Here is a 27,896-nt window from a genome sequence, read left to right on the forward strand (position 1 = left end):
TTGCACACAGGTAATGATAATCAACTCTGTACCCCACAGATATGTACAATCAACTGTTACAATTAAAAAAAAAAAAGCTACCCATCCCCCCCCCAAAAGAAATGATGGTGGCCTGAAGTAAGGTAGTCCCCATGAGGTTGAATAAGAAGTAATAAAATGAAAAGATGATTATGAGATAAAATTAATAGGACTTGGTCCAAAATTTCTGCCTTGGGCAACTGGATGTTGATACCTTAGGTCTAGAAAGGGAATAAAGAAAACATAGGAAACTTGAGGCCCAATTTAATAATTACCATTTTTTAATAGCTAGGGTTTCATTACATTAAGTCCATCCAGTTTTTAAATTCAGGCCCTCATCCAGGTGATTTTAGATTTAATTGAAATGAGACTTTCTTAATCTGGATTTTTATTTATTTAAGAGCCAGCATTTTCTTTTTGGTGGCAAGAAGGAACAGCAAATAAGCCCTTAGTTGATTAAATTATCGTCATCATCTTCATCACAGCTACAGTTTATTGAGGGTTTAGGGTCTGACTGACCCTATGCTAAGTGCTTATATATATTGGGGGGGGGGTGCAGCTGGTCAGTACAGGGATCATGCCCTTGACTTTGGTGTTATAACACCATGCTCTAACCAACTGAGCTAACCAGCCAACCCCTAAGTGCTTATATAAATCATCCTTTTAATTTTTTTTTTTTTTTTAAGATGACTGGTAAGGGGATCTTAACTCTTGACTTGGTGTTGTCAGCACCATGCTCACCCAGTGAGCTAACCGGACATCCCTATATAGGGATCTGAACCCACGGCCTTGGTGTCATCAGCACCACACTCTCCCACGTGAGCCACGGGCCGGCCCACACTTATCTTTTAACATTGGAGAGCCCAGAGGTTCAGTTTTGGACCTCTTCTCTTTTCTATATGTACTCACTCCTTTGGTGTTCTCATCCAATATCATGGATTTAAATACAATCTTGGTTGATGACATCCAAACATATCTCTAACCTGGGCCTCTCTCCAAACTCCAGCTACCCTCTTGACGCTCCACTTGGATGTTTAATAGATGCCTTAAACGTAATATATCCCAAACAGAACTCCTGATCTTTTTACCCGCAACTGGGTCACTCACAGTTCTTCCCATCTCAGCAAATGGCACTTCCATTTTTCCCGTTGCTTGGACCAAAACTTATCTTCCACTTTCCTCTTTCTCTCACACTCTTCATCTAGTCTATCAGCGAATACAGTCAGCTTGCTTGTGAAATGTATCCAGATTCTGATGACTGATCATCTCTACCCTGGTCCGAGCCACCCTCTCTCATCTAGATGATTTCACGGCTCCTCACTGATATCCCTGCTTCTGTCTTTGCTTCCCCACAGTAGTCAGAGTGATTCTTTCAAAACCTATGCCAGATCATGTCATTCCTCTGCTCAACACCGTCCAATGGCTCCTCATCTCTCTCCTAGTGAAAATTAAAGTGCTTACAATGCTAAAAGGCCCTACCGGGTTGGACCTTATTACTTCTCTGACTCAACCTCCTACAACTCTCCCCCTCACTCACTTTGCTGAAGCCACACTGACCTTGCTTTTCCTCAAACACGCCACAGTTCTCCTCCCAGCCTTAGTGCTAGGTGTTCTGTCTGCCTGGGACTTCATTCCCTCAGGTATCCCATGGCTTGTTTCCTCACCTCCTTCAAGTCAAGGCTCAAATGTTGCCACTTCAGTGAGACCACCCCCTGAACATTCTGTTTTGTTTTGTTTTGTTGGTGGCTGGCCAGTATGGGGACCTGAACCCTTGACCTTCGTGTTTATCAGCACTGTGCTCTAACCAACTGAGCTCACTAGCCAGCTGCACCCCCTGCACTTTCTGTATCCTCCTTTCCTGTCTTGGTGACACACCACCTTCTAACATGCCATGTAATTCATTTATTTATTGTCTAAATCCCCACTGTAATTAAGCTCAATGAGGGCAGAGATTTTTTAAAAATTTTATTTTAAAATAATTATAGATTCACAAGAAGTTGTGAGGAAATGGACAGAGAGGTCCTATGCAGCCTTCACCCAGCCTTCCCCAGTGTTAGCATCTTGCATAATGATAGTAAAATATGACAATGAAGAAATTCACATTGGTGCAATCTACAGAGCATACTCAGATCTCACTAGTTATACATGCACTCATGGGGGGGGGCATGTAGTTCTATACAGTTTTATCACATGCGTAGCAGGGATTTGGGGTTGGATTTGTTTGCTCCTGTACCCCCAGCACTAAGAACCGAACTTGACACAGAGTAGGCCCTCAATATCTATGGAGTTGAAAAGATAGTAGAGTGTAGTCGGGCCAGTACAGACTCTGAAACCAGGACTACCTGGGTTTGAGTACCAGCTGTGCAACATACTGGGTATGTGTCCTTAGGCACACAGCTTAGCCTCTCCATGCTGCAGTTAGTTTCCTCTTCTGTAAAATGTGAATAATTGATAGTACTTACTTGCTGTGGTGAGGATTCAGAGTCACTGGTCAGACATGTTAAGCACATAGTAAGGCATGAGTTAGTGCATGCCAGCACACAATGACCATCAAGCTCAGTAAGCGGCAGCCATTATTCCTTTCAGTCCCTTGTGTTGTGACAGAGCAGATAGTGCTAGGAACCATAAGAGAGGTACAAATAAACTATTACAGGAATGTGGAAGGGGTGATGATTTCCAGATAAGGAGAGGTTGTGTTCCCCCAAATTCATATGTTGAAGCCCTAACCCCTAGTACCTCAGAATGTGACTGTGTTTGGAGATAGTGCCTTTAAAGAAATGATAACTTAAAATGAGACTTGCTAGTGTGGGCCCTAATCTGATCTGACTGGTGTCCTTATAAGAAGAGGTGATTAGGACACACAGGGGCAGCGCCAGGGATGCTCAAGCACAGAAAAAAGATCATGTGAGGACAAGGAGAAAGGCCTCAGTAGAAACCAAACCTGCTGACACCTTGATCTCGGACTTCTAGCCTCTGGAAGTGTGAGGAATAAATATCTGTTATTTTAAGCCACCCAGTCTGTGGTATTCTGTTATAGCAGCCTGAGCAGACTAGTACTAGTGGAATCAGGACATGGGGAGTAGGGCATCCCAGCTAGAAGGGACAGCATGATACAAAAGCACAGTGACTTCCGGTCACAAGATTTGATCTTCAGGCAAATATTGAAAGAGGAATAGGAGAAGGCAGGGAAGGGGTGTGGGGGGTGGCTTGCCCTGAAGAGGGAACTATATTTGCAAGGGTATGGGGGCTGAGAACAGGTATCTAGGGCCCCTCAGAGCTGACCCTGGAGTCTGAGCTTTATCCTGGGGGCCAAGTTGCAGACTTCTTTAGCCATTTTATATAGAAACCCACCGTTTATTCTTTTTTTTCTCTTACACCCTAGTCCAGTCTGTTAGCAAATCCTCTCAGCTTTCTCTTCAAAATATATCTAGAATCCAGTGCTCCTCACTGCCCCCACCCCTCATCTCTCACTTGGATCCTAACTTTTCTCCTTTCCTCTTGCCCTGCCCTTCTGCAGTCTCTTCTCAACGCAGCAGTCAGAGCGATCCTGTTAAAAACAAGTCAGATCATATCACTCTGCTTAATGGCTCTAAATGGCTTATCATCTCACTGGGTAAAGATCTAATTCTCACAACAGGCATACACAATTAGACCGCCTTTCACCCCCACCTCTCTGACCTCATCTCCAGTTGCTCTTGCCTTCAGTTCACTCTGCTTTGGCCACACTGGCCAGTTACCTTCCCATCTCAGGGCCTTTGCATGTGCTGTTCCCTCTGTTGGAAGCTCTTCCCCATATCCCAATGGCTTCCTTCATCAGTCTCTTTAGGTCTTTATTCAAATGTCTCTGTCTCAGTGAGGCTTTCCCTAACCACCCTACCTACCTAAAATTGTAACCCCTGCCCTCCACTCTGCACTCCCTGCTTTTTCTTCATAATACTTATCTGAGATAACATATATCTTATTTATTTATTGTCTGACTCCCTCCCTAGAATGTAAGGTCCACGAAGGCACCCTTCCGTGTCTTCTCTTCCCTCGTTTTTTAAAAAAAATGTGGAATGCTTCACAAATTTGCATGTCATTCTTGCACAGGGTCCATGCTAATCTCAGTATTGTTCCAATTTTAGTATATGTGCTGCCGAAGCAAGCACATTTTCCCTCCTTACTTAGCTTAAATTGCATCAAGCACTCACCTTGCCTGTATATACCTTGCCCTTTCTTACATTCACTTGGTGAAACCATAATCCTGGTAGATCCAATCCTCCACCTACTCGACAACCTGCATCTCTGGCAACTGAATGAGTCTGGAGGAAACTGACCTTGCTTCAAGTTCAGCACATTATCTTAAAGTGGGCCATTAATGCTACCCCACAACCCTATATTTCTTCCGTTCAGCCACTCTCCCGCTCTCCTAGAGCAGCGCTTCTCAAGCTTTATTGTACACACGAATCACCTGGGGATCTTGTTAGAATGCAGATTCTGATCCTGCATTTCTCACAATCTGCCGGGTGATGTGCATGCATGCTGCTGCACCTTGGAGCAGCGCTTTGGGTAGCAAGGACCTAGACGAGGGGTCAGCAAACTTTTTTTTTTTTTGTCTTTTTCGTGACCAGCACTCAGCCAGTGAGTGCACCGGCCATTCCTATATAGGATCCGAACCCGCGGCGGGAGCATCGCTGCGCTCCCAGCGCCGCACTCTCCCGAGTGCGCCACGGGCTTGGCCCAGCAAACTTTTTCTGATAGTAAATGTTAGGCTTTGCAGATGACATACAGTGTCTGTTGCAACTACTCAACTCTGCTGTTGCAGGATGAAAGCAGCTGGACAATATGTAAATGAATGGGGGTGGCTAGATTCCAATAAAACTTTAGTTATAGATATTAACCTTGAATTTCCTAGAATTTTCACTTGTTACAAAATATTCTTTTGATTTTTTTTTACAAACATTTAAAAATGCAGAAATTATTCTTAGCTCATAGGCTGTACAAAAACAGGTGGTGGCTGAGTTTCATCCAAAGGCTGTAGTTTGCTAACCCTTGACCTAGACAACTGTGTCAAACCTCTCTGCTCTCCTTAAACTTGCAACCCTCAGTTGCCGACCTCAGTTCCTATTCACTGAGAAAATTTAAGCGATCGCAAGAGAGCTTCGATGACCCATCTACCACATCCCATCTACCAGCACCTGCACTCGAATACTCCACCGTCCTCCTGTTACTACAGATGAGGGGTTTGTGCTGCAGCTGGGCTTTCTGCTTGCTTGTGCCCTAGATCCAAACCTCTCTCACCTATTCAGCAACTTTGCTCTGGCAGATTTTCCCTTTCTGTCCTTGCTTTTCACTGGATTGTTCCCATCAACATACACTTTAATATGCCATAATTTCTCCCATATTAACTGCTCTTTACCCCGACTCCCTTTCCAGCTACTGCTCCTTTTTCTCCTCTTTACAACAAAAGCATGTCCAAGATGTGTCAATACTCACTGTTTCCAATTTCTCTCCTCCCATTCTTTAAGTGAGATATAATTCATGTACCATAAAAGTCACTATTTTAAAAGTGTATACTTCAGTGGTTTTTAGTATGTTCACAAGGTTGTGCAGCCATTGCCACTAATTCCAGATATTTTCATCACTCTAAAAATAAACCTGTACAAGGGGCTGGCTGGGTTGCTTAGTTGGTTAGAGCTCAGTTTGTTCAGTTGTCCAGGGTTCGATCCCTGTACTAGCCAGATGCCAAAAAAGAAAAAAAGGAAAAACAAACAAAACCCCAAATAAACCTGTAACTATTAGCAGTCACTTTCCATTGCCCCTTTTCCCCCAGCCCTAGGAAACCTCTAATCTACTTTCTGTCTCTCTGGATTTGCCTATTTTAGACATTTCATATAAATGGAATCATAAAATATGTAGCCTTTTAAGGTTTATCCATGTTGTAGCATGTATCAGTACGTCATTTCCTTTTGTGGCTGAATAATAATCTACTGTATGGATATACCATCTTGTTTATCCGTTTATCAGCTGATGGACATTTGCGTTGCTTTTATATTTTGGCTGAGTGAATAATGCTACTATAAACTTTGGCCTTCAAGTATCTGTTTGATTACCTGTTTTCATTTCTCTTGGGTGTCACTCGTATACCTAGGAATGGAATTGCTGGGTCATATGGTAACACTATTTTAACATTTTGAGGAACTGCTGGACTGCTTTCCACAGTGGTTGCACTATTTCACATTCCCACCAGCAATGTAGGAGAGTTCCAGTTTCTCCACATCCGTGCTAATGCTTGTTATTTTCCATTAAAAAAAAATTATAGCCATACTAGAGGGTGCCCATCCTCTCAGGCACCCACTTGTCAGGTTTTCACCCAGCACTTAAACTGAAACTGTTCTCCTTAAGGTCACCAATAACCTCCGTGTTGCTAAATCCTAATTTAATCTCTCTGATATGATTTTATTTATATCAATATTTGTCTTAGTTGACTCCTGCTTGGAATACTTTCTTCACTTCACTTCCAGCACAGCCCACTTGCTTGGTTTTTTCCCTAACTTTCTGACTGCTCCGTCAGAATCTCTTTTTCTAGTTCTTCTTTATCTCATTTCTTAACGCTTGGAGTGTCTCAGAGCTCAGTCATTGGATCTCTTCTTTTCAATCTGTACTCACTCCCATGGTGATCTCATTCAGTCTCATGGCTTTACATGTCCAATACTGAGCTCCTGATAGCCCCACTACCAGCAAACACACACACAGTTTTTCTTAGTTTTCCCTATCTCAATGATGACTCCATCCTTCTAGTTGTTTAAATAATCTTTCATTCTTCTCTCACACCCCACATCTGGCCAGTCAGCAAATTCTGTTGACTCTACCTACAAAATACGTCCACATTTTTTTTTTTTTTTTGTCTTTTTCGTGACTGGCACTCAGCCAGTGAGTGCACTGGCCATTCCTGTAGCGGATCCGAACCCGCGGTGGGAGCGTCGCCACGCTCCCAGCGCCGCACTCTACCGAGTGCGCCACGGGCTCGGCCCAAAATATGTCCACATTTTGATCACTTCTGACAGCCTCCACTGCTATCATCCTGGCCCAAGCCACCAGGAGCTCTCTACTAGATTACTGCAGTAGCCTGACTTTTCTCTCTTTTTACCCCTTTGCCTGCTTTGGTCTCCTCAATTCAGTAGCCAGAGTGATCCTTTTATTTTAAAATGTTGTCATACCTCTGCTCAAACTTTGCTATAGTCCCTCTATCATTTGGAATAAAATTCCAAGTTCTAAGTGTGTCTCATAGAATCTTGCTCCCGTCAGCTCTCTGACTTTATTCCATCCCTTTCTACTACTCTTTCCCTAGCTCACTCTATTCCAGCCACACAGGTCTCTTTACCATTTCTGGAATGGACCAGGCACACTTCAACCCCAGGGCCTTCTCATGTACTTTTTCCTCTAGAAGGCTTTTCCCCCAGATATCCACAGGGCTAATTCCCTCATTTCTGTCTCAAGTCTTTTACTTGAAGCCTTTCAATCCCCACCCATGAATATCATATTCCCCTTCCCTGACATTTTTCTCTCCTAAGCACCTGGCAATTTCTAACAGTATATATTTTGCCTATTTATTTTCTCCCTCTACTTGAATGTAAGCTCCATGAAGGCAAGAATTTTGTTTTGTTTGGTGTTTTAATTCCAAAACCTAGAACATGAATGGCACATGGTATGTGCTCAAAAAATACTTAAGAATGAATGATGGCAGCCTGAACTAGGGCAGTGGGGGGATGGAGACGAGGGAGCTGGATTGGATAAACAGAATACAATGACTGATTGGCTGGGGTGGGGTGGGGGGGTGAAGATGAAGTCAAATATGACTGTCAGTGCTGAGTGGATAGGTAGTTAACTTTCTCTGGAAACAGGACTGAGGGTGGAAAGGAACTTGAGTTCAGTTTGGGACCCAAACTACTTGTGGGTCATCCAGGTGCAGATGTCTAGTAGACAGCTAGATCTGAGATCAGGGTGGTGATCAGAGGTGGGAGATACAGAGGATGGCCTTTAAGTCTGGAAATACAGACATTATTATAATAGCATTGAACAAGTTATGATGTATTTACTCGTGTCTTCATAGTAGGAGCTTAATAAATATTTGGTGAGTGAATATGTGAGTTCTGTGATATTTCTAAGGATGGCTAATCCTATGTACGTAGCTGTTACCATATACTTTCCAAGAATTCACCAAGTGTAAGCGTATCTTTGCTACCTTGCTCTTCCTAATGATATAAATGTTACATTACAGTTTTGTGGTATAAAGGACAGCCCACAATCAGTTAAGAAAATTCTGGGCAGCCCTCATAAAAGCGTATAACATACAGAGCTCTTTTACCAACAAAAGGTTATAAAACTCCTTTAGTTAATCCTTTTCTTATGGAATTAAAGATAAAATCTGTGAATACCACAGAAAGTTAGATCTTAATTTTATAATCAGAGCTAAATTACTGCCTCAGGACTACCTTGTGTGTACATGTTGGAGAAGGGGGTCCAGTTCCTGATTTTGAAGCTGTTAAAGCCTCATGAATGCCTGAGCCATCCCTTTTTCATTGCCTTGCAGATACCTACCCCCACTGCCTACTTCCCTTAGCATCACTTCTCTCTACCAGAGCAGCCAACTCCCCATGGTTGTAAGCGTCATGAGAAAGGGACCATGTTGTGTTCACTACCATAGTGTCAGTGCCAACACATAGTAGGAGGTACTCAATAAATGTTCAGATATCCAGTGTCTGGATTGTCTCCATCCTGTCTTTATTTCTAAAGAAATCAAACCTGTGTCTGAAGAAAAGTAGGCAAAAATTGAATGAACCCTTGCTTTTCTATTATTTGTAACAGTTTATTTTCAATTAGCAATAAAAGTGCCTTGGATAAACCTCATTGGCTATGATACTACCACTGCACAAAGCTATGTAACAGTTTATTTTTAAGAACATGAAATTATGATTTATGAGGAAGTGGTCCTCATCCTGCTCTCCCCAACACAGGAAAGGAGAGCAGCAAGGTACCAGGAAATACTCATGTGGATTTAAAAAAAAAAAAAAAGAGCAAGGGAGCAAACTAGAGAAAGAAAGGTAGGTGGCACTGTGGAAAAGGTTGTCAGTTTGAAACAGATTAAAAAAATTGCTTAGCAGAGGGAGGGCCCTCCCATGGTTTCACCAGTCAATCTGGTTTAGAGATTTTTCTCCAGTGACACTTGGCAGCTTAGGGGCAGGAGGCTCCCATACCACCCTGTGCTATACTATAGCCCTTCTCGCATTTGCATTGTGCTTTGGTTATTTCTATTTGTCTCTTGCCACCACTGGCCCATGAGTTCCTCAAGGACTTGTTTGAGTCCTTAACCCCCAGGGTCTGATACAGTCAGTGACCAGTAAATGTTTGCTAAATTAATAGAGTGGAAATTTAAGACTGGGTGGGGACATGTGGGTTACCCAGAGTTGGAGTGGCAAGGCAAGTAGAAAAGAAGAGGGAGGTGCTGACATGGAAACAGCCTTGAGATGGCTGGCAACAGGCTGGGTAAGGAGGCAAGCAATGCCAACTCATGACTGATGGTTCAGGAGCGTCACTTCTCCTAAGGCCACTCCTCTAACCTCTACCTTGGCTTCCATTTTCACCTGCCTTTGCAGGAAACCTACATTATTAGTCATCTCTTCCCTTTGGTATTCATGTTCTCTTAGGGCTTCCCTTTTGGCTTCTAAACATACTTTAGTATTTCTCGTATTTAACTGTTTCCATTCTCAACCCAATCTGGCTTCCATTCCCCATAATTCCAGATCATCAATGATTTGTAAGGCACTGAATCCCATGGTCCCTTTCAGGCATACTTGACCTTTCAGCAGCATCCAACCCTTCTGGCCACTCCCTCTTCTTTTATCTTAGATTAAGTAATAACCAGAGTTGTCTGGTTTTTCTCCTACTCTGTGGCTACTCCTGTGTCTTTGTAGATACATTGCCTGACCTGTATAGTAATGTTGGTGTTTTTCCAGGCTGGGCCCTAGGTCTGCTTCTGCTCTTATTTCACTCTCTCCTCCTAAATGATGGAATCGGTGCCCGTGGTTCAATGACCATCTAAAAACAGATGAATTCCATATCGGTATATCCAGCCTGACTCTCTTCTCTGAGCTCCAACACTCATTTATCCAACTGCTCCCGTCTCTGTTTCCCACCTGCCATTTACCCCTGACTGTAACATGGTTTTTGTCTCACAAGTTCACTAATGACCTCAGTACTGCCAAATCCAGTGAAAACTTCACATTTCTCGTCTTCCTTAACCTCTCTGTGGCATGGGACGCTGTCAGCCATTCTCCTTCATTTTTCGGCAGCTAGCCGGTAAAGGGATCTAAACTTGTTACCTTGGTGTTATAAGGCTGCGCTCTAACCAACTGAGCCAACTGGCTAGTCCCCCATTCTCCTTCTACCTGCCTCTTGGGATACTGGTTTCTAAAGGCTGAGGAAACATAAAGCAATGACTTTATGTTTAAGTAAAGTTTAAAGTAAAGGCAAACTGACCCAGTGGTAGGAGGGACTGGAAGGATGAAATCAAGCAGAAGCTCAAGGATGTTTTCCAAATATTTTGGTTCTTACGGAACAAGAATAGTGAACCATGGTTTAATCCTCTCCCTGGTGGGCAAAACAAAGGCATAATGCTAGTGAAGGAAGAGACTATTGTCATTCATCCCCTTTCAAAATTCCCAGGAGGTTAATTCAGCACCAAAAGTTTAATTTCTCAAAACTAATAGCTATTTAGTAAAGTTAATAAACACACTTAGCTTCATACTTGAGTGCTGTTGCTATTTATTGACATTAACACAAAACAAGCTAAAACTAAAAGTTGTTATTTAACAGGAACAGATACTGGTGTAGTTTCCTTCCTGGAGAGGGTATGCACTCAGATCAGGAGACCTAAGATAAAACAAAGACTGGATTGTCAAGAACTAAACAAGGGCTACATTTTACTTATTAATAGAAAAAAGGCTAATGGCAAAATAAGATGTTTAGAAATATTCTTTATGCTAAGCTCATGTAAGGAAACAAAAAACTAAAACTAATCCTAAAACGTTAGGACATAAGATATACACATGACTAAATTTTTGCATCAGCAAAAATGTGTTATATCCTTCACTGTACTTTAACTACAATTACATGCTTGTTGCTTCTACCCTACACAAAGTCAACAGTTATCACCAACAATGCAATATAACTAGACCTGAACAAGACTTCAAAGTGACTCTGCTCCACCCAAATAGAGAAAATTCAATCCAGCATTAACACCTTTTGTTGTAGAGCCAGCTCTCTTATTTTTCTCTCATGGCATATATAATTAAGTACTCCCTTGATATTTCCTGTCTGCAAATTGCAATGCATGTCCTTGCCATCATCTTTTTTGGTGACACTTTAAAATTAATTTGTAGAAATTACAAAAACAATGAAATTGTACTTCCAATTCTGAACCTGGGATCACATTCCTGCTTTGACGCAAAACATACTCCTCTGCAGTGTACCCCACCAGCACAGCGACCCCATTTCTTTCTCTCTATTCCTTTGCCCTGAAGGCACTTCTGGAATGCTTAATGTGTGCTCTTTTGGCTGACTAGACAGTCAGGACACCTAAGGCCACTGGGACTTATCATTCCTCTCCTCCTTCTTTTCTATGGCTAATACCACTTTCCTGCTTTTTTTCTATTGCTGAATCTCCAGACTTGGTGCTGTCGTCAGGGGGACAGAGTCGATTTCGGCTTCGAGCTCCTGGTTGGTAAAGCTGCATTGCTGGGCGATCCTAAAGTAAAATGAAATACGTTAATGTTACAACATTGTTACTAAGCTTTTTTAAAAAAAAAAAAAAAGAATTCAGAGATTAAAAATATGGAACGCTTCATGAATTTGCGTGTCATCCTTGCGCAGTGGCCATGCTAATCTTCTCTATATCATTCCAATTTTAGTATATGTGCTGCCAGAGCGAGCACTTGTTATTAAGCTTTTACATGGGATTTTCAGAGTCATAAATTATGTGTTAATATATACTAAAAACAAGTCATGCAAGATCAAAAATGTGAGGTCATGGTACATGACAACTGCCCACTTCCTGTCGCTTATCGCCAAAGAAAAGCAACAATTTCATAAATATTATTTTATATGTCTAGGGTAAACTTTTGGGAAATCTATGTCTAATTTTCTTAACCACCTCAAGATGAACTAATCAGACTTTTTTTTAATACTTAGAAACCACAGCTATCACCTATCTCTCTTCCCCATCAGTAAATTGGCTTTGACTTTACAATGCACCACCACATAAGAAAATTTTTAGGGCTGGCTGGTTAGTTCAGTTGGTTAGAGCGTGGTGCTGATAACACCAAGGTCCAGAGTTCAATCCCCGTACTGGCCAGCTGCCAAAAAAAAAAAAAAAAAAAAAGAAATTCTTTAGAAGTAAAAACAACAATAATAAAGAATTAAAACTCTTAAGAAGAGACTTCACTGAAATTATGAGCTTAGACCCCATGTTACTTGTCACAAACATAATTTGTTTTTTAATTCAGGTACAACCTTAGCAAGTGGGACTTTAGATCTCACATTCCTAAATAAGCCTCGATAAAGTTATCATATACCTCTCAGTTCAAGTAATGTGTTTGGTTTATGACAATACGATGATGAAAAACTTAAAACATATAGAATTTAGAATTCAACAAAAAATTGCATCAGCCTTTGTTACTCTTTCTTCCTGACTTATGAAAATTAGCCCTAAAGCATTATTCTTAATTGAATAATTCCAGCAAAATACTTCACAATTTTCACAAGATGAAATGTTAAAACAGATGAGGGTCCTGCATAGTATTTAAAGAAATGGATGATGGGGCTCCCACTGTGCAAAGATGGGACAATCTGAACATCAATGAGGATAAAAACTGATAATAACAAATAGGAACGTACCAAATATTTCTAAATCCATGGGTTCTTAAAGACTAAACAAAACAAGACTCATCAATAATCTGGGACACCAATCATTACTCTGAATACTGGTAAATAAAGGGAAAGGATCAAGTGTTTATCTCCCCTTTCCTGTGTAAACTGCATTTCAGGCTAACTGAATAGTTGATGACGGAAAATTCTTCTTTATAGAAGACATCAGCTAATAAATGCAACAGGAAAGACAGAATTTGTATATCACCATCCCCCCCCCCCCCAATGAAAGAATGAATCTAAGTAAATCATTAGGAGAAAGGCTGACAAAAATTTTTATAATAGCTGGGTCAGGTTCACAATACCTGAACCTACTGATTTGTTTTTTCAACTTTTTATCTTGAAAAATTTTAAATCTATAGAAATGTTTTGTAAAACATGTATAATCCTGTACAATGAATAACTCATACCCTTCTCCTAGATTCATCAATTGTTAACATTTTGTTACACTTGCTTTTTGAATCTAATGTATGGGTGTGTATATATATTTTTTCACACACACACATATACACATATTATTATTTTAAATGGTAGAACCATGTGAGAGTAAGTTGCAGACATCGTGACCCTTCATCCCTAAATATTTCAGCTTGTATCTCCAAGAAAAAGGACATTCTATTAAATAAGCCTAAGACAATTGTTAATTGATCAATCATAACATCACAAAGAAAAGGACACCCAGACATCATATGCTTCCTGATGTGATGCAGTAGGAAGAAAGTGCATGGCAAAACCTATGAAATATTCTTGCCAAAAATTGAGTCTGAATATATTCAAGTCTTTAGGTCAGGGGCCACTTGTTTTTGTAAAGAAAGTCTGATTGGCACACAGCCACATCCATTCTTTTACATATTGTCTATGCCTGCTTTCCTACAGATTTTAGTGGTTGTGACACAGACACTGGCCCACAAATCCTAAAATATTTACAGAAAAAGTTTGCTGACCCCTGACACAGATATAACTACCAGTTTTAAAGGAAACAGAAAATACAGAAACATGTTAAATGACACCACCAGGAAGTAATTTGCCAATCCAGAACATGAGAAGCTCTACAAGACAAACTGGTTTCTACAACAAATAAATAGTAGGGAAAACAAAAGGAGGGGGAATTGTTTAGATTAAAAGAGAATTTAAGGAGACATTTCAAGCAAATGCAGTTTGTGGACCTTGTTTAGATCCTATAAAAAAGACATTATGAAGCAACTGTGAAAAAACCTGAACACTGAGTAGATAGAATGTTAAGAATTATTGTCAGGTTTTTCAGTGTGAAAATGCTACTAGAGTTATATGAATAAAGTCCTTTATCTCTAATGTTGATGTATTTAAGGAAGAAATTATATGTTTAGGATTTGCTTAAGAATAATCCAGTAGGAGTAGGGATGGTATAGAGTAAAAAGAAGGGCGAGTTGATAATAGTTGAAGCTGGATGATGGGTACAAGGGGGTTCATCATACTATTCTTTATTTTCTCTACTTTTGTGCGTGTTTGAAATTTCTACAATAAGTTAATAAAAGAACCTAGCCAAGATTGAAAAAAAAGGTGCAGATAAAGTTCCCCTTTAAAAATTCTACAATAAATAATGAGCTAGCCCTTTATTTACACTTGAAGGAGAAGGAAAAAATCCTCGGGAAAATAAACAAGTTTAAGAAAAAGCAGCACCTTGTTCCTTATGCGATCTCTCTTAATCACTTCCTCTTTCTTTTCAGTTTTTTCTGAGCTGCCTATTAATTCTGTGCTTTCAATCTTCTTTCCTTTATCTCGAAGTGCTTCTTTTTCTCTTTTCATTTCTTCTTCTTTTCTTTTAAAAGCCTTCTCTTTCTCATAGCGCTCCTTCTGCCTACGGCGCTCTTCTTCTTGCCGCTTCAGTCTCTCTCTCTCTCGGAGTATGCGCTCCTGATCCCGTTCATAATCCCGTTCCCTCTCCCTGTAGTCTCTGCCACTCTCATCTTCAGGTCTGCATGAAAAACAAATCTAAGATGGAACCCTCAAAGATCTGGTAATCACAAATGCACGAACACTGTGATTCTGACTTGGCCAATGAAATGAGGTTGCACTTTAGAGCAGAGTAAAAAATACTACTGTTTTAAAAACAACATAAACCAAAAACCATTCACCCAGATTAAGATACTAGAATATTTGAAACCCTTCCTCCTCACCCCCCTGACTCGCATGAAACAGTTTATCTTTTTTTTTTAAAGAGGACCGGTAAGGGGATCTTAACCCTTGACTTGGTGTTGTTAGCACCATGCTCTCTCAAGTGAACTAAACGGCCATCCATATATAGGGATCTGAACCCGTGGCCTTGGTGTCATCAGCACCACACTCTCCCGAGTGAGCCACAGGCCAGCCCTTGAAACAGTTTATCTTAACTCAGGTACGAATCTAAGATACAGCAGCAAAATTAACATCTAGAAATCAAACATACCAAAGACCCTCAACTACTGACCTTTTTGGCTTTTCATCTTTAAGTTCACTATCAGAACGCTTGGGCAAGGTACAACTTTGCCCACTGGCTCTTTCATCATTCAGATTCTCTTTGTCCAATTTCTTGGCTTTTTCTCTTTTGTCCAATTCTTTTTCATCTCCTTTTTCTGGCTTCTTGAGGAGCTTTAAAGAGAATACGTTTATTTTTTTTTTGAGGGATGGGACACTGTCTTCTGATTCTATCAAAGAACACAATATACTAAATATTTAAAATTTAGACTATAGAAGGCCCCCTATCTCTGCAGGTGCTCTTAAACTTTCAGGTGAACTGCTTCATGTGAGTAGTAATTTACTAAAAGGATGCTATTAATGTGAAAGTGTTATCCACTCATATGAAGTGGTTTAATCACTTTGTGGCAATGGGATCAAGACTCCTTTGGCTTTAAATAGGTCAATCTTTAAGTGAACCAATACATATTTCCAATTGTGCTTCTGTAGCAAACCAGCATGTTGATATAACTTGTTGGGAAAATATTCCCCCAATTTAAAATGCTAGACAGATTATTGTTGGACTGTTTTTATGTAATACTTGGAATGACAAATACCTTGGTCACCAAAGGAGAGATCCATTGCAGGAATAATTTTGCCTTGAGCCTGAGAATAACATATGTGTGATGGTATAATTATATTACCATTAGAGAGGAATAGCAAGAATTATTTGGCATTTGTTTTAAAAATCCAAATGCCTTATACAACAGAATAGTGAAGTTCCATCTCTATTGAGTAGGAACTCTGCTCAATGCCAAATCATATAGATATGTTTAAAAATGCCATTCTTTCTCACATCACTGCTACAGATCTCTCTAGAATACGCCCAAGTATTGGATAGTCAGAGAGATTCTCAGGCAAAATAGAAGAGTTTCAAGTCTCAAGAGTAAAGGCATCACACAAGGTTCATCTCAGGGTGAAGGCATTATACAAGTCACCAAGCAAAAGATAAAGCACCACAAGACTTGGGCATGAAGTATTTCAGCACACAAACAGCCACTGCAAATGGTGAGTCCAAACTGGACACTAAGAAGGCACCAATGTAAAGTGAGGATACCATGTGCAGGTATCATTGGAAGTGTTCTTATTTCTCTAATGAACACTTTTATTAGAAGCCAAGATGCTCATTACTCTAATAAGAACATTAATGAACGTCTCTGGCATGGCTGGCTCTACCCTCTGCCTTGCTGACCATTAGCAATAGCAAGTGAAGTCACTTGTAGCATAGTGAACACAGAGACTGCTGGAAGGAATTAAGAAGGGACCCCCACCCCCTGCCCAAGCCCCTTATCACCAATAATGAGTCTTGTAGAGACTCAGGGAACCCTAGCCACATAAACTGCTGTTATCAAGAGGTAAAAGGAGGTCCTGCCGCCATCTCTGAGATCTTCTCTGACTTGCTCTGAAGTACCAGGTACTAACACTTCCCCAGAAAGTTTGCTGTAGCAAGGGTTGCCCAAGCCATACCCTTAGAAGGGAAGCAGCAAGGTTGGGATCTTTCTACAGGTTTTCATTTTCCTACATGCAATGCATTAATCAGAATCTGCTGCTCACAGATTCCCAGCTAGATGCAAGAAGATAATGTGGGAGTCATGTGAGAAGGGAAGGCACATAATGCAGGATATTTATCCTTAGTCCTCCCATAAGTCAGCCAGTTATGGGAGGCATATAAGATGAGAAAGAGCTATATAGGCATGGTTGTCCTCTGGCTGAATGTCATTGAAGCTTCTGGGTACACAGCAGAGCATCAGGAAGTCATCTGGGCTTTCTTTTAAAGTAGGAATTTAAAATAACTCAGCTTCTAAGAAGACCCAAGTCAGTCTGAAGGGATTTCAACAGGTAACACTACCACCACCACCAAAAGAACTTATTAGCTAAGACCTGTGTGTGAGACATGATATTAGGTGCTCTGTATCATGTACTTGGTCCTTACATTTTTCTCATTCACAGCTTGTAACAGAAACCTGTGTACCTGAAGACAGTGGAAAACAAACAGATGAGGCAACTTCAAGTATCAATTATGAAGGAAAAGCTGAATAAAACCCATAATTCATGCTAGCCAGCCCTAAACCCTCATTTATAATGAATTAAGAGAATAGTAATGCAAAAATTGAACATTTTCAATGATAAAATAACACAAATCTGCACTGAAGAAATGATAACATCATGTAAACTACTTAATCCCTTTAAATGATCTTAAATTTAAAAAATACTATTAGTACTATAGGAAATATTTTTATTTGTTCACTTCTCCCACCCCCAATGGCCAAAAGGACAAAAACAAAAAACCTCATTTACACCAACACAAGATGCATACGTATTTAAAGAAGTAGATACATGCAATTTTCAGCAGCATGCAGTCAGTTTCAATCATCTTCATACCTTAATCTTTGGTTCATCCTTTAATCTGTCCCTTTCTGGAAATCTGTCTACCTTCTTTAGCTTTTCTATATCTTTTCTTTTTCGTTTCTCTTCTTCTTTCCATTTTCTCCTCTCTTCTTCTCGTTGTCTTTTTCTTTCTATTTCTCGCCGCCTTCTTTCTTCTCTCTTTTCTTCTCTCATTCTCTAGAAAGAAACATTAACACAAGCCTTCAAATAAAATAATCATCATCAAAAACCTAATCAATCCTAAAGGCATGGTGGGCACCCACTAACCTGGATCATCTTCCTTGCTTGTTTTCTACAAAGTGGCATTCTACCTCCTTAACTCCCACCCCACCCAGAAAATGAAAGAGAATGAAGACCAGAACCTGCTAATATCAGTCTCCCACTACTGCCTTGCTATATTTCTAGAAGCTTTCAGGATATCAAGACAGTGTCTATGGGACAAACTAAGGACTCTCCAGGTTTGCAGAGTGAACCCCTGGCCCAACAATCAGAGTGAAGAAGAGGGGCAGAGAGTGAGATCCTTGAGCCAAATCTTTAAAGAATAATGGTGGGTAAAGCAGCTAGTTCTCCTATAGGACCCCAATGCTCTTAAAATGTTTATAGAATGTGAACCAATGAAATTAAAAGTATTGAGAGAACTATAAAAACAAAAGATTTACCTGCTTGTTTTTCAGGAAGCTCAAAAGTGGAGTTGTCTTTTTAGCTACATAAATGTAAACAGATTATTAATAATACTTAACCCCTACAAAGGATTCCATTTTCTGACATTCCCTGCCAGCCACCCAAGGTGGGAAAACTACACCCCTTAAACAGAAAGTTCACAACTATATTATCAGAAAGAGGTTTACAGTATTCTATTTCAACAATGGAGGTTTAAAATACTTTTTAAAGCCACCTTGTAACACCAAGGTGTGTGACACTTAATAGGTCACAGAGAATTTTTCCTATCTTATCTGTGCATTCTCATAATCCTGTGAGGAAGGAATTATCATCTGCATTTTACAGATGAAACATTTTCAGAGAAGTTAGTGACCTCCCCAAGGTCACACAGCTATAAAGTGATGGAAATGGCAGACAGACTTAGGTATTGTGATAAAAAAAAAAAGAAAGAAAAAGAAAAATTGCCCTAATTCCTTTTGCCCACTTACCTATCAATTCTCTGTTTTTTGCTTCTATTTCCTCTAGCAGTGTCTCTGGAGTAGAAGTCATTTTCTCATTATCGGTGGCATAACTTTCCAAAAATTTTCTATATTCTGGATCTAAATAATTGTTTAAGGAAACAGAAAATAGAGCAAACTTTAAACAAAAAGGAAATATTATCTAGAATACTTTATCAAAGATAATTTCCTATTTCATGGAAGATTGAAAGAGAACCAAACCATACCCAAAAGATAGACTATTTTGGGTTTAACTGATCACTTACTCTTACTCTCAGAACTACTATTACCAACACCTACTGTGGGAGGCTGGTGTAACATGGGGGTCAGGAAAAATGAGACACCACATATAATAACACAACCACCAGTGGTTACATAGTTTGCTTTTAAAGTCACCGCTCCTACTAATCCAGTCACACTTAGGGGAGAACTGAAAGTTATAGCTATGGAACCCTCAGAGAGTATTACTTATAGCATGTAAGCAATTCTTGTATGGGTATACCTCACTTTAAACTCAACATATGAAAATCAGGTGTTCCAAAAAGGTAAATAGGGAGGGAATCCTAGATGTGGCACTGGTGGTGATAGTAATTCCTGGAGTTCTCTCCTAGACATGTCCAACATCAAAAAGGGTAACACATCTAAGTCATTATATTGCTTGTTTTTATGTACTGTTGAGCATGTCACTTGATCTAGTCTTCCAAATCTAAATCTGTGATATAATCAATAAGCAGGTATGTGTTGAGTCTTTACTGTATTTTCTTTACAAAACAACTGTCATTATAGTAACAAATAATAGAAATTAAACTAGATGATTCTAAAATATCAATCTGATATAAAATATTGGGGCTAAGTCCTTATCCAACATCTAGCATAACATTAGAGATCTCAAAATCTGGAGCCAGTTTACCTTGAATGGCAATTATTCCAGTTTTTCAGTTCAACCTAATTACTTATGTATGTAGTTAACTGCATATTCAAAGCCTAGCAAATAGGACTGATCACTTCAGGTACTTTATATGAAGTTACTTGAATATAGAAATTTTTCCATCACAGCTTAAACCTTCCTTTTTATAAAGATAATGGAAACCAAAAATCAAATAAATAATCATAAAAATAGTAAGAGGCCTCAAGGAGCAGTTGTTACATTTTGAAACATCTGATTTTTTCCCAGTGTTTTCTAATCAATAAACTTATGGTGATTTACTACTCAGTAATCAACACTATATTGCTCAATGGTGGAGGAATGAAATTCTACTGCAGGAAACCCACCTCCACTCTAAAGATTAAACAAAACTTCCATCAGTGTATAACATTTCTCATTAACTTTATTCTGTATGTTTTCTAATTTAAAATATTGGGGTCTAATTAACTCTCACAAAGGTGTTATTTTAAAAAACCCTATGGCAATAGCATTATATAACTAGAGCTATACTGTACCATCATCGATAGTCCCAACTTTGGTATCTCTTTTCTTAGTCTTCTTTTTTGCAGCTTTTTGAAAAGGTGCAAATTCTACTATAGCAGGATATTCCTGACCTGTTTAGAAAAAAAAGTACAGTTGCTATTACACAGGAAATGTCAAAAGTGAATACAAGGGAATCAACCCACTGCTTTCTGGGCCACCTTTGATGGCAGTCATTTGGAGAGGGTCTCCGAAAGGGCATAAATCACACTGGCACAAAGATAATCAACTCCTTTGCTACCAAAGGAGTCCAAAATTCACACAGATAACATAGGGAAAAGATATGGCAGGGAAGTAAAATATTCACTTAAATTCAACCTCTAAAATGTGGTATTTTGATATGTGAAGAAAAAAGCCTACAAACTAATTTTCATTTAAAAGATACATTAGAAATCACTAGAATAGGCAAATCTATAGAGAAAATAAATTAGTGGTTGCTAAGAGCGGGGATGGGGGAAGTGGTGAGGAGAATGGAATGACAGCTAATAGGGGGTATGGGGTTTCTCTTTGGCTATTTATATATATAACATGTTCCAATATTAGATTGTGATGATAGTTGCACATTTCTGTGAATATACTAAAAACCACTGGACTTTACACTTTAAAAGGGTGAATCTTATGGTATGTGAATTATATCTCAATAAAGCTGTTATTTTTTAAAAAGGTAACTGTGAGGTGGTGTATATGTTAATTAACTTGGCTATGGTAATCATTTCACAATGTATATGTATATCAAATTATCACACTGTACTATTTAAATATATACAATTTTATTTGTCAATTATACCTTAATAAAGCTGTAAAAACTCTGTTAAAAGAAAAAAAATACACCGGACACCAAAAGCACAGGCAATAAAAGTAAAAATAGAGAGGGTAAATCTCATAAATGTTCTTACCACGATAAAATTAAAGAAATAAAATAAAGTTCATCTTTTGTTATAGAAAAAAAAAGCAAAACTAGGTAAATTGTACTACATCAAAATTAAAAACTTCTGGGGCCGGCCCGTGGCTCACTCGGGAGAGTGCGGTGCTGATAACACCAAGGCCCCGGGTTCGGATCCCATATAGGGATGGCCGGTTCACTCACTGGCTGAGCGTGGTGCTGACAACACCAAGTCAAGGGTTAAGACCCCCTTACCGGTCATCTTTAAAAAAAAAAAAAAAATTAAAAACTTCTGTGCATTGAAGGACACAATCAACAGAGTGAAAAGGCAACCCATGGAATGGGAGAAAATATTTGCAAATTATATTATCTGATAAGGGTAATATCCAGACTATATAAAGAACTCCTACAACTCAACAACAAGAATAACCCGAATTTAAAAAAGTCAAGGACTTGTATAGACATTTCTTCAAAGATGGTATATAAAAGGCCAACAAGCATATGGAAAAATGCTCAGTGTCACTAATCATTAGGGAAATGCAAATCAAAACCACAATGAGATAATCACTTCATACCCAGTAGGATGGCCACTATCAAAAAAGCAGAAAATAACAAGTGTTGACGATGATGTGGAGAAATTGGAATGTTCATGTACTGTTGGTGGGAATGTAAAATGGTGCAGCTGCTATGGAAAACAGTATGGTGGTTCCTCAAAAATTAAAAATAGAATTATCATATGACCCAGAAATTTCACTTCTGGGTATATATCCAAAAGAAGTGAAAGCAGGGACTCGAATATATATTTTTGTTTTCTTTTTCACTGCTAGCCTGGAGAACATACATTTGTACACCCATGTTCATAGCGGTATTATTCACAATAGCCAAGAGTAGAAGCAACCCAGCTGTCCCTCGACAGATGAGTGGATAAACAAAATGTGGTATATACACACAACAGAATATTAGTCAGCCTTAAAAGTGAAGGAAACTGACACATCCTACAACATGGATGAACCTTGATATTATGCTAAGTGAAATAAGTCAGTTACAAAAAGACACTGTATGATTCCACTTATATGAGGTACCTAGAGTAGTCAAATTCATATTGACAGAAAGTAGAATGGTGGTTGCCAGGGAGTAAGAGGAGGGGGAAATGGGAAATTGTTGTTTAATGGGTACAGAGTTTCAGTTTTGCAAGATGAACTTAGCACTACTGAACTGTATGTACACTTTCCCTGCTACAACATGGATGAATCTTGAAAAGATTATGCTAAGTAAAAGCAGCCAGTCTGTTTATATGAAATGTCCAAAGGCTGGCTGATTAGCTCAGCTGGTTAGAGCATGGTGCTGACAACACCAGGGCCCAGGGTTCCATCTGTGTACCAGCCAGCTGCCAAAAAAAAAAAAAAAAAAAAAAAAAAAAATTCCAATGTCCAGAAGAGGGAAATCCATAGATACTGAAAATAGATTAGTGCTTGCCAAGGGCTAGAGGGAGGGAAGAATGGGAGATGACTACTAATGGATACTGGTTTTTTGGGGGGATGATGAAACATTCTGAAATTAGTAGTGATGGTTGTACAGTTCTGTGACTATACTAAAAACCACTGAAATGTACAATTTGAGAGGGTGAATTTTGTGGTATGTGAGTTATATCTCAATAAGAAAACCCCAAGTGACTACTGGAAAAAAAATATAGTAGCTCCCTACCATAGAACAATGTCATACAAGGTATAAAGTACTCTCCTTAGATCACTGCCATGTAGACATAAGGCAGAATAAAATAACTAGAATTGACCAGAAGGCATCACAAAGCAATCATGGAAGAAACAAGATTTTGGAAATCCAACTGAATGCAGAATCAGATTAGCTTCATAACTGTGATACATTCGAGAAGGAACAGATAAACCAGACCAAATCAGAGGGAAATTGTGGAAGATAGTCTAAAAAAACAGAAGTGAGGCCAGAGTATGGAGGACCCTGACTACCAGGCTAAGGAGTTTGGGGTTTTTATCCCCCTACAACTGTTAATTTAAATCACTATTTTCAAAGAGATTAATTTCATGGATCTGATCTCTGGATGTTCAGAAAAGAAAAAAAAGAGATTAATTTCATGGCAATATAAGACTGAATTATACAGAAATGGAAAAAATGGAAAATCCTGTAAGTTTAGGAGCAGTGGTTGTCTAATCATTAGGTGATGAGGAGATAAAGTGTGAAAGTGAACAAGATATTAAAAAACAATAAATACATTGATAAGATTCATTACTTGTTTTAAATGTAAGGGATAGAAATGAAAGGAAAAAACTAAACACAACTCAGATTTCCAGGCTAAGTAACTACAAAATCATTGCTATCTATCTACTGGAATAAAAAAGTTGGAGTGGAGAAATGGCTGGTTTGGGGGAATTCATAAAAGCTGGATACATAGTGGCAATCCTTCAACTTTTACTGGCATATTCCATGACAAAGATTTAACTTTTAGCAACTTTGAAGCAATACTGAAAAAACTGAACAAAAAGATGCACCATTCACTTATGACTGCAAAGCCAAAAGAAAGTAGTAAATGGCCATTTGACATTCTCTGGCTACATGTTGCAAGCAACAGATACTAATACGGAGTTAAGTTAAGGCAGAAATTTGTCTTCCCTATAGACTGGACCCTTCTGGATACAAAGAGGAAGATTATCAAGTTTGATGTTTTAATTATATACAACTTTGTGAGAATGTTAAACAGTATTCTAACTGGGAATTGTTGGCTTAAAGGATTTGAATTAAATAATTAAGTAAATGTTGGTCCTTGAAGAAGATGAGAAGTAAATATTTAAAACTTGCCATACAAGTTTAAAGAGTCATTTATCAGTACTGCCACTGAAACTAAATAGTCAAAACAGCAGTTCTAATCCAGGGCAAAAAATTTGTCACAGTAGGAGAAAACAGGTTTCATTCAGTTGACCAAACTAGAGAAATAACAGGTTAGGCTGGCCTATTAGCTCAGTTGGTTAGAGCACGGTGCTGTAACACCAAGGGCAAGGGTTCAGATCCCCATACAGGCCAGCAGCCAAAAACAAAACAAAAAAGAGGTTAATAAAAATACCCAAGGGCTGTGAAAGGTCACATGTCTATTCATATGATTGCAGTAGCTTATCAATGTGTAAAACTCTTTAATTGTTGCACACTCTATCACCCATGATTTTGAAAATGCTACCTAGGAAGGCACTGTGAACACACCACAAAGTGGATAGTCTTAAACATACAAAGGACAAAGAAACTCCCCTCCTAGTTCAGTTACAAGGACTCACCTTTATTGTCAAGGAATACATAACCATCAAAGCGATCCCTGAACAAAATAATGTCCTCTTGGTTTTTAAAGTTGATGTATGCTCTGGCATACATATGAGGGTACAGACTGCAGAGAGGAAAGCAATTATGTAAATGTGCTAGCAGGTGTCTGGCTGAATTACAAGTACGAACATATTAAAGAGACAGGCTAAAAATCAAATGGAAAACAGTATGATAAAAAGAATGGAAATAACCTTTTTCATTTACCCCCTCCCTTTTTTTTTGTTTTTCATTCTTTTTTCTTTTCTTTCTTTCTTTTTTTTTTTTTTTTTACCTAGTATCATTAGAAAAAAACTCAAAATAATCATGCTCAGGCATAGGTTGAAGATGTTCCTGAAGCTGCTCCTTGGTCAAAGTGGGAGGTAATCTTCGAATTACCACCTTAAGAAATGAATAAGGAAAATAAAATTAGTACAAATCAATTTTCTGTCATACCTGAAAGAACGACAGTTCCTGAAGAAAGCTGGGCTTTAAAATAAGAGATTACTTATAAAAACCCAGGAGAAAATATTCTTCTACAGCCCAGTGCTCACTATTAGTCAAACGTAACAGTAACGCGGTTTTTAAAAACTCTTGGAAATGAGAACCGCCTGGTGTAAAGAAAGTCTCAGGTTCTACTTTAACCCGCAGTTTACCAAGTTTGCGCGTCATTTTCTATCACCCATTTTTCAATAGATCTAGTGGCAATAAATTAGTAGGCCAACCCTGGTCTTTTGTGGGTGCCACGAAATCTTGATTTGGTAATATATCATTTCCACGTCCAACACACCCTAGAACAAAATCCTTGCCCATTCAGCTTAAAGAATTCAAAACTCTAACGAATACAAAAAATTTTTTTTTTTTTTTGTCTTTTTCGTGACCGGCACTCAGTCAGTGAGTGCTCCGGCCATTCCTATATAGGATCCGAACCCGCGGCGGGAGCGTCGCCGCGCTGCTAGCGCAGCACGCTACCGAGTGCGCCACGGGCTCGGCCCCAAATACAAAAAATTTACCCATTGCTCTCAAAATAGTATTCTCTCGATCTGCCCCCAGACTATTTATCCCCCCACACTCTCCCAACTTGCTTCCATTAATGCTCCTACCACAAACTACTCCCACCCCGATGTCCCCTTCGCTATTTAACAGTTCTCTCCAATTGAACTTTTAATTCCTCATTCTCTTTGCTGTCACTCCCCTCTCCCATTATCATCTCACAACTCTGACCTAAACCCTTCTCATCTGGAAGTTCCCCCTTTCCTTCACCCCCACCCGGGGACTTGGCCGGGAGGGGCTTCCCTCATTTCGAGAGAGTGGATGAGACAGGGCGGTGCGATTTTCATTCAGACGAAGAGACAGAAGGGGTACCTGGGACAGGAAGACAGCAGCCCCATTCCCAGCCATTCTCCACAAGCGGCAGACCCGTCCCGTCCCGCCCTCTCCCGCGCCAACAGCCAGGCACCTTGCTGAGCGCCTCTTTCTTCTCCTTGCTGCGATCCTGCTTGTCTTCCCCTTTGGCGCTGTCCCCCGAAGCCCCTCCGCCGCTGCCTGTGGACCCCGGGGGTGTTAACAAGGTAACTCGCTTCTCCTTAGGCCTATACTCCTTCTCTTCCTTCATGGCCACGGCTACGCTCCTCACAGCTACTGTTCGGCCTAAACGCCGCCGCTACGCCGGGCACCAACGACTCCCGGGTAGCTCCTGTCAGAGCTCCGCCCCCAACAGATGCCCCTAGTGATAAGCCAGGTCCTGCTTTCCATTGGGCCCCGCGAAGATCTCGCGAGACTTCCAGGGCGTCGGCATCCCTCAACGGAAAAGTTCTAACACCTGGTCTTTACTTCCCGCCTGCAGAATCCCCACGCAGCCCAATACCCTCGCGGCCCAGACTCCCTCGGGGCCGCTCCTTCGCGCGTCATTAGTAACTCCGCCATCTTGACTAGAAACGACTCTCGCGGGAACTACAAATACCGACGTACAAAGCAGGTACCGCTCTGGTCGGGAGTTTTGGAGCCATCGGTAGTCAGGGTGCCTATTTGTGAGTAGTCGAGTCCTTTCATCTGGAACGTTTAGTGTTTTTCGGATCGAAAGATATGTTGTGCGGGCTACGGATAGGGCTGTACTTCGCATAGTTTTCCTCTGATAAAACTCTGTTATGCAAATTTTGCATCACTAGGGGAACGACTTGTACTCGTATTTTCTAGCGTTGAATCTAAAATGTACTTTCAGAGGCTTAAGAATTTATTTCCTTACATTGATTAGGATTCAGATACTTACTAAACACCCACAAGATACTGATATTTAAAGGAGTAATATGACCAAAATGTATGAAATTTGTTTTTATTACCTTTATTTTATTTTTTGACGGCTGGACGGTACACGGATGGAACTCCGGACCTTGGTGTTATCAGCACCATACTTTAACCAACTGAGTTATCTGGCCAGCTCATCACCGTTTTTTTGTTTTTTTTTTTCATTGGTGTTTTTCTTTTGTTGTTGTTGTTAGTAAAAGTACTCTCTCCTGGTACTGATGCCCCACAGGGAGGGAAAAAAGAAAACCCAACCTGGTTTAGTTGGAATCACCCTCCTCCCCCCTTAAAAAAAAAAAAAAAAAAAAAAAAAAAAAAAAGGCCAGTTGTACATTTATTTAGAATAACCCCAAACTGGAAACAATCCAAATGTCCACCAACAGCTGAATGGATAAACAAAATGTGGTAGATCTGTGGAATCAAATACCACCTAGCAATGAAGAACATGAATGAATCTCAAAATGATTAGAGTGAAAGAATCCAGACACAAAGAGAGTACATGGCTGCACGATTCTATTTATATGAAATTCTAGAAAAGGTAAAACTATAGGGATAGAAAGCAAATCAGTGATTCCCAGAGAATGGGGAGGGGAGAAGAGATTGTTTGCAAAGGGGCTCCAGGGAACTTTTTGGAATGATGAAAATATTCTTTATCATGATTGTAGTGGTAGTCGCATGACTGCATATATTTGTGTAAACTCATTGAATTGTACACTTAAAATTGGCAAATTTTATTTTATGTAAATTATACCTCAATAAAATTCAGCCCCACAAAATAAAGAATGCAAAATTTAAAAAATATTGCCCCAAATGAGAAAGCATTTGCATTGCATCAAATATAAGATACCATTGAATCTAAGACCACAATTATATAACAGGAAAGAAAAAAATGCTGCGGAGTGAACTGTGACATGCCATTAATCTTTTTTTTTTT

The 27,896-nt window shown here is 39.6% G+C and overlaps 1 protein-coding gene, 2 non-coding genes and 1 pseudogene across 4 annotated transcripts; all 4 read right to left on the minus strand.

Moving 5' to 3' along the window:
• Window positions 1–4,062: 4,062 nt before the first annotated feature.
• LOC134368778 (U6 spliceosomal RNA) lies at window positions 4,063–4,166 on the minus strand. Its single transcript, XR_010022487.1, has one exon. It is a non-coding gene; the product is annotated as a U6 spliceosomal RNA (small nuclear RNA).
• A 4,613-nt stretch (window positions 4,167–8,779) lies between these two features.
• Window positions 8,780–8,937, minus strand: LOC134368736 (U4 spliceosomal RNA; annotated as a pseudogene).
• Window positions 8,938–10,804: 1,867 nt separating this feature from the next.
• UPF3B (UPF3B regulator of nonsense mediated mRNA decay) lies at window positions 10,805–26,363 on the minus strand. 2 transcript variants are annotated; one of them, XM_063083326.1, is made up of 11 exons: window positions 26,121–26,363; window positions 24,957–25,063; window positions 24,643–24,749; window positions 20,439–20,537; window positions 18,990–19,100; window positions 18,501–18,544; window positions 17,836–18,018; window positions 17,387–17,425; window positions 15,428–15,588; window positions 14,641–14,935; window positions 10,805–11,803 (listed from the first exon to the last, which is right to left on the minus strand). In XM_063083326.1, exons 1-11 carry the CDS (start codon window positions 26,274–26,276, stop codon window positions 11,654–11,656), a joined length of 1,452 nt encoding a protein of 483 aa, XP_062939396.1. In that variant the 5' UTR covers window positions 26,277–26,363; the 3' UTR covers window positions 10,805–11,653. The 2 variants fall into 2 exon arrangements, with proteins under 2 accessions (XP_062939396.1, XP_062939397.1); XM_063083327.1 differs by lacking the exon at window positions 17,387–17,425.
• LOC134368761 (U6 spliceosomal RNA) lies at window positions 11,884–11,990 on the minus strand. Its single transcript, XR_010022471.1, has one exon. It is a non-coding gene; the product is annotated as a U6 spliceosomal RNA (small nuclear RNA).
• Window positions 26,364–27,896: the final 1,533 nt, after the last annotated feature.

This window comes from Cynocephalus volans, chromosome X, assembly GCF_027409185.1.
Source record: "Cynocephalus volans isolate mCynVol1 chromosome X, mCynVol1.pri, whole genome shotgun sequence".
Taxonomy (NCBI): Eukaryota; Metazoa; Chordata; class Mammalia; order Dermoptera; family Cynocephalidae; genus Cynocephalus; species Cynocephalus volans.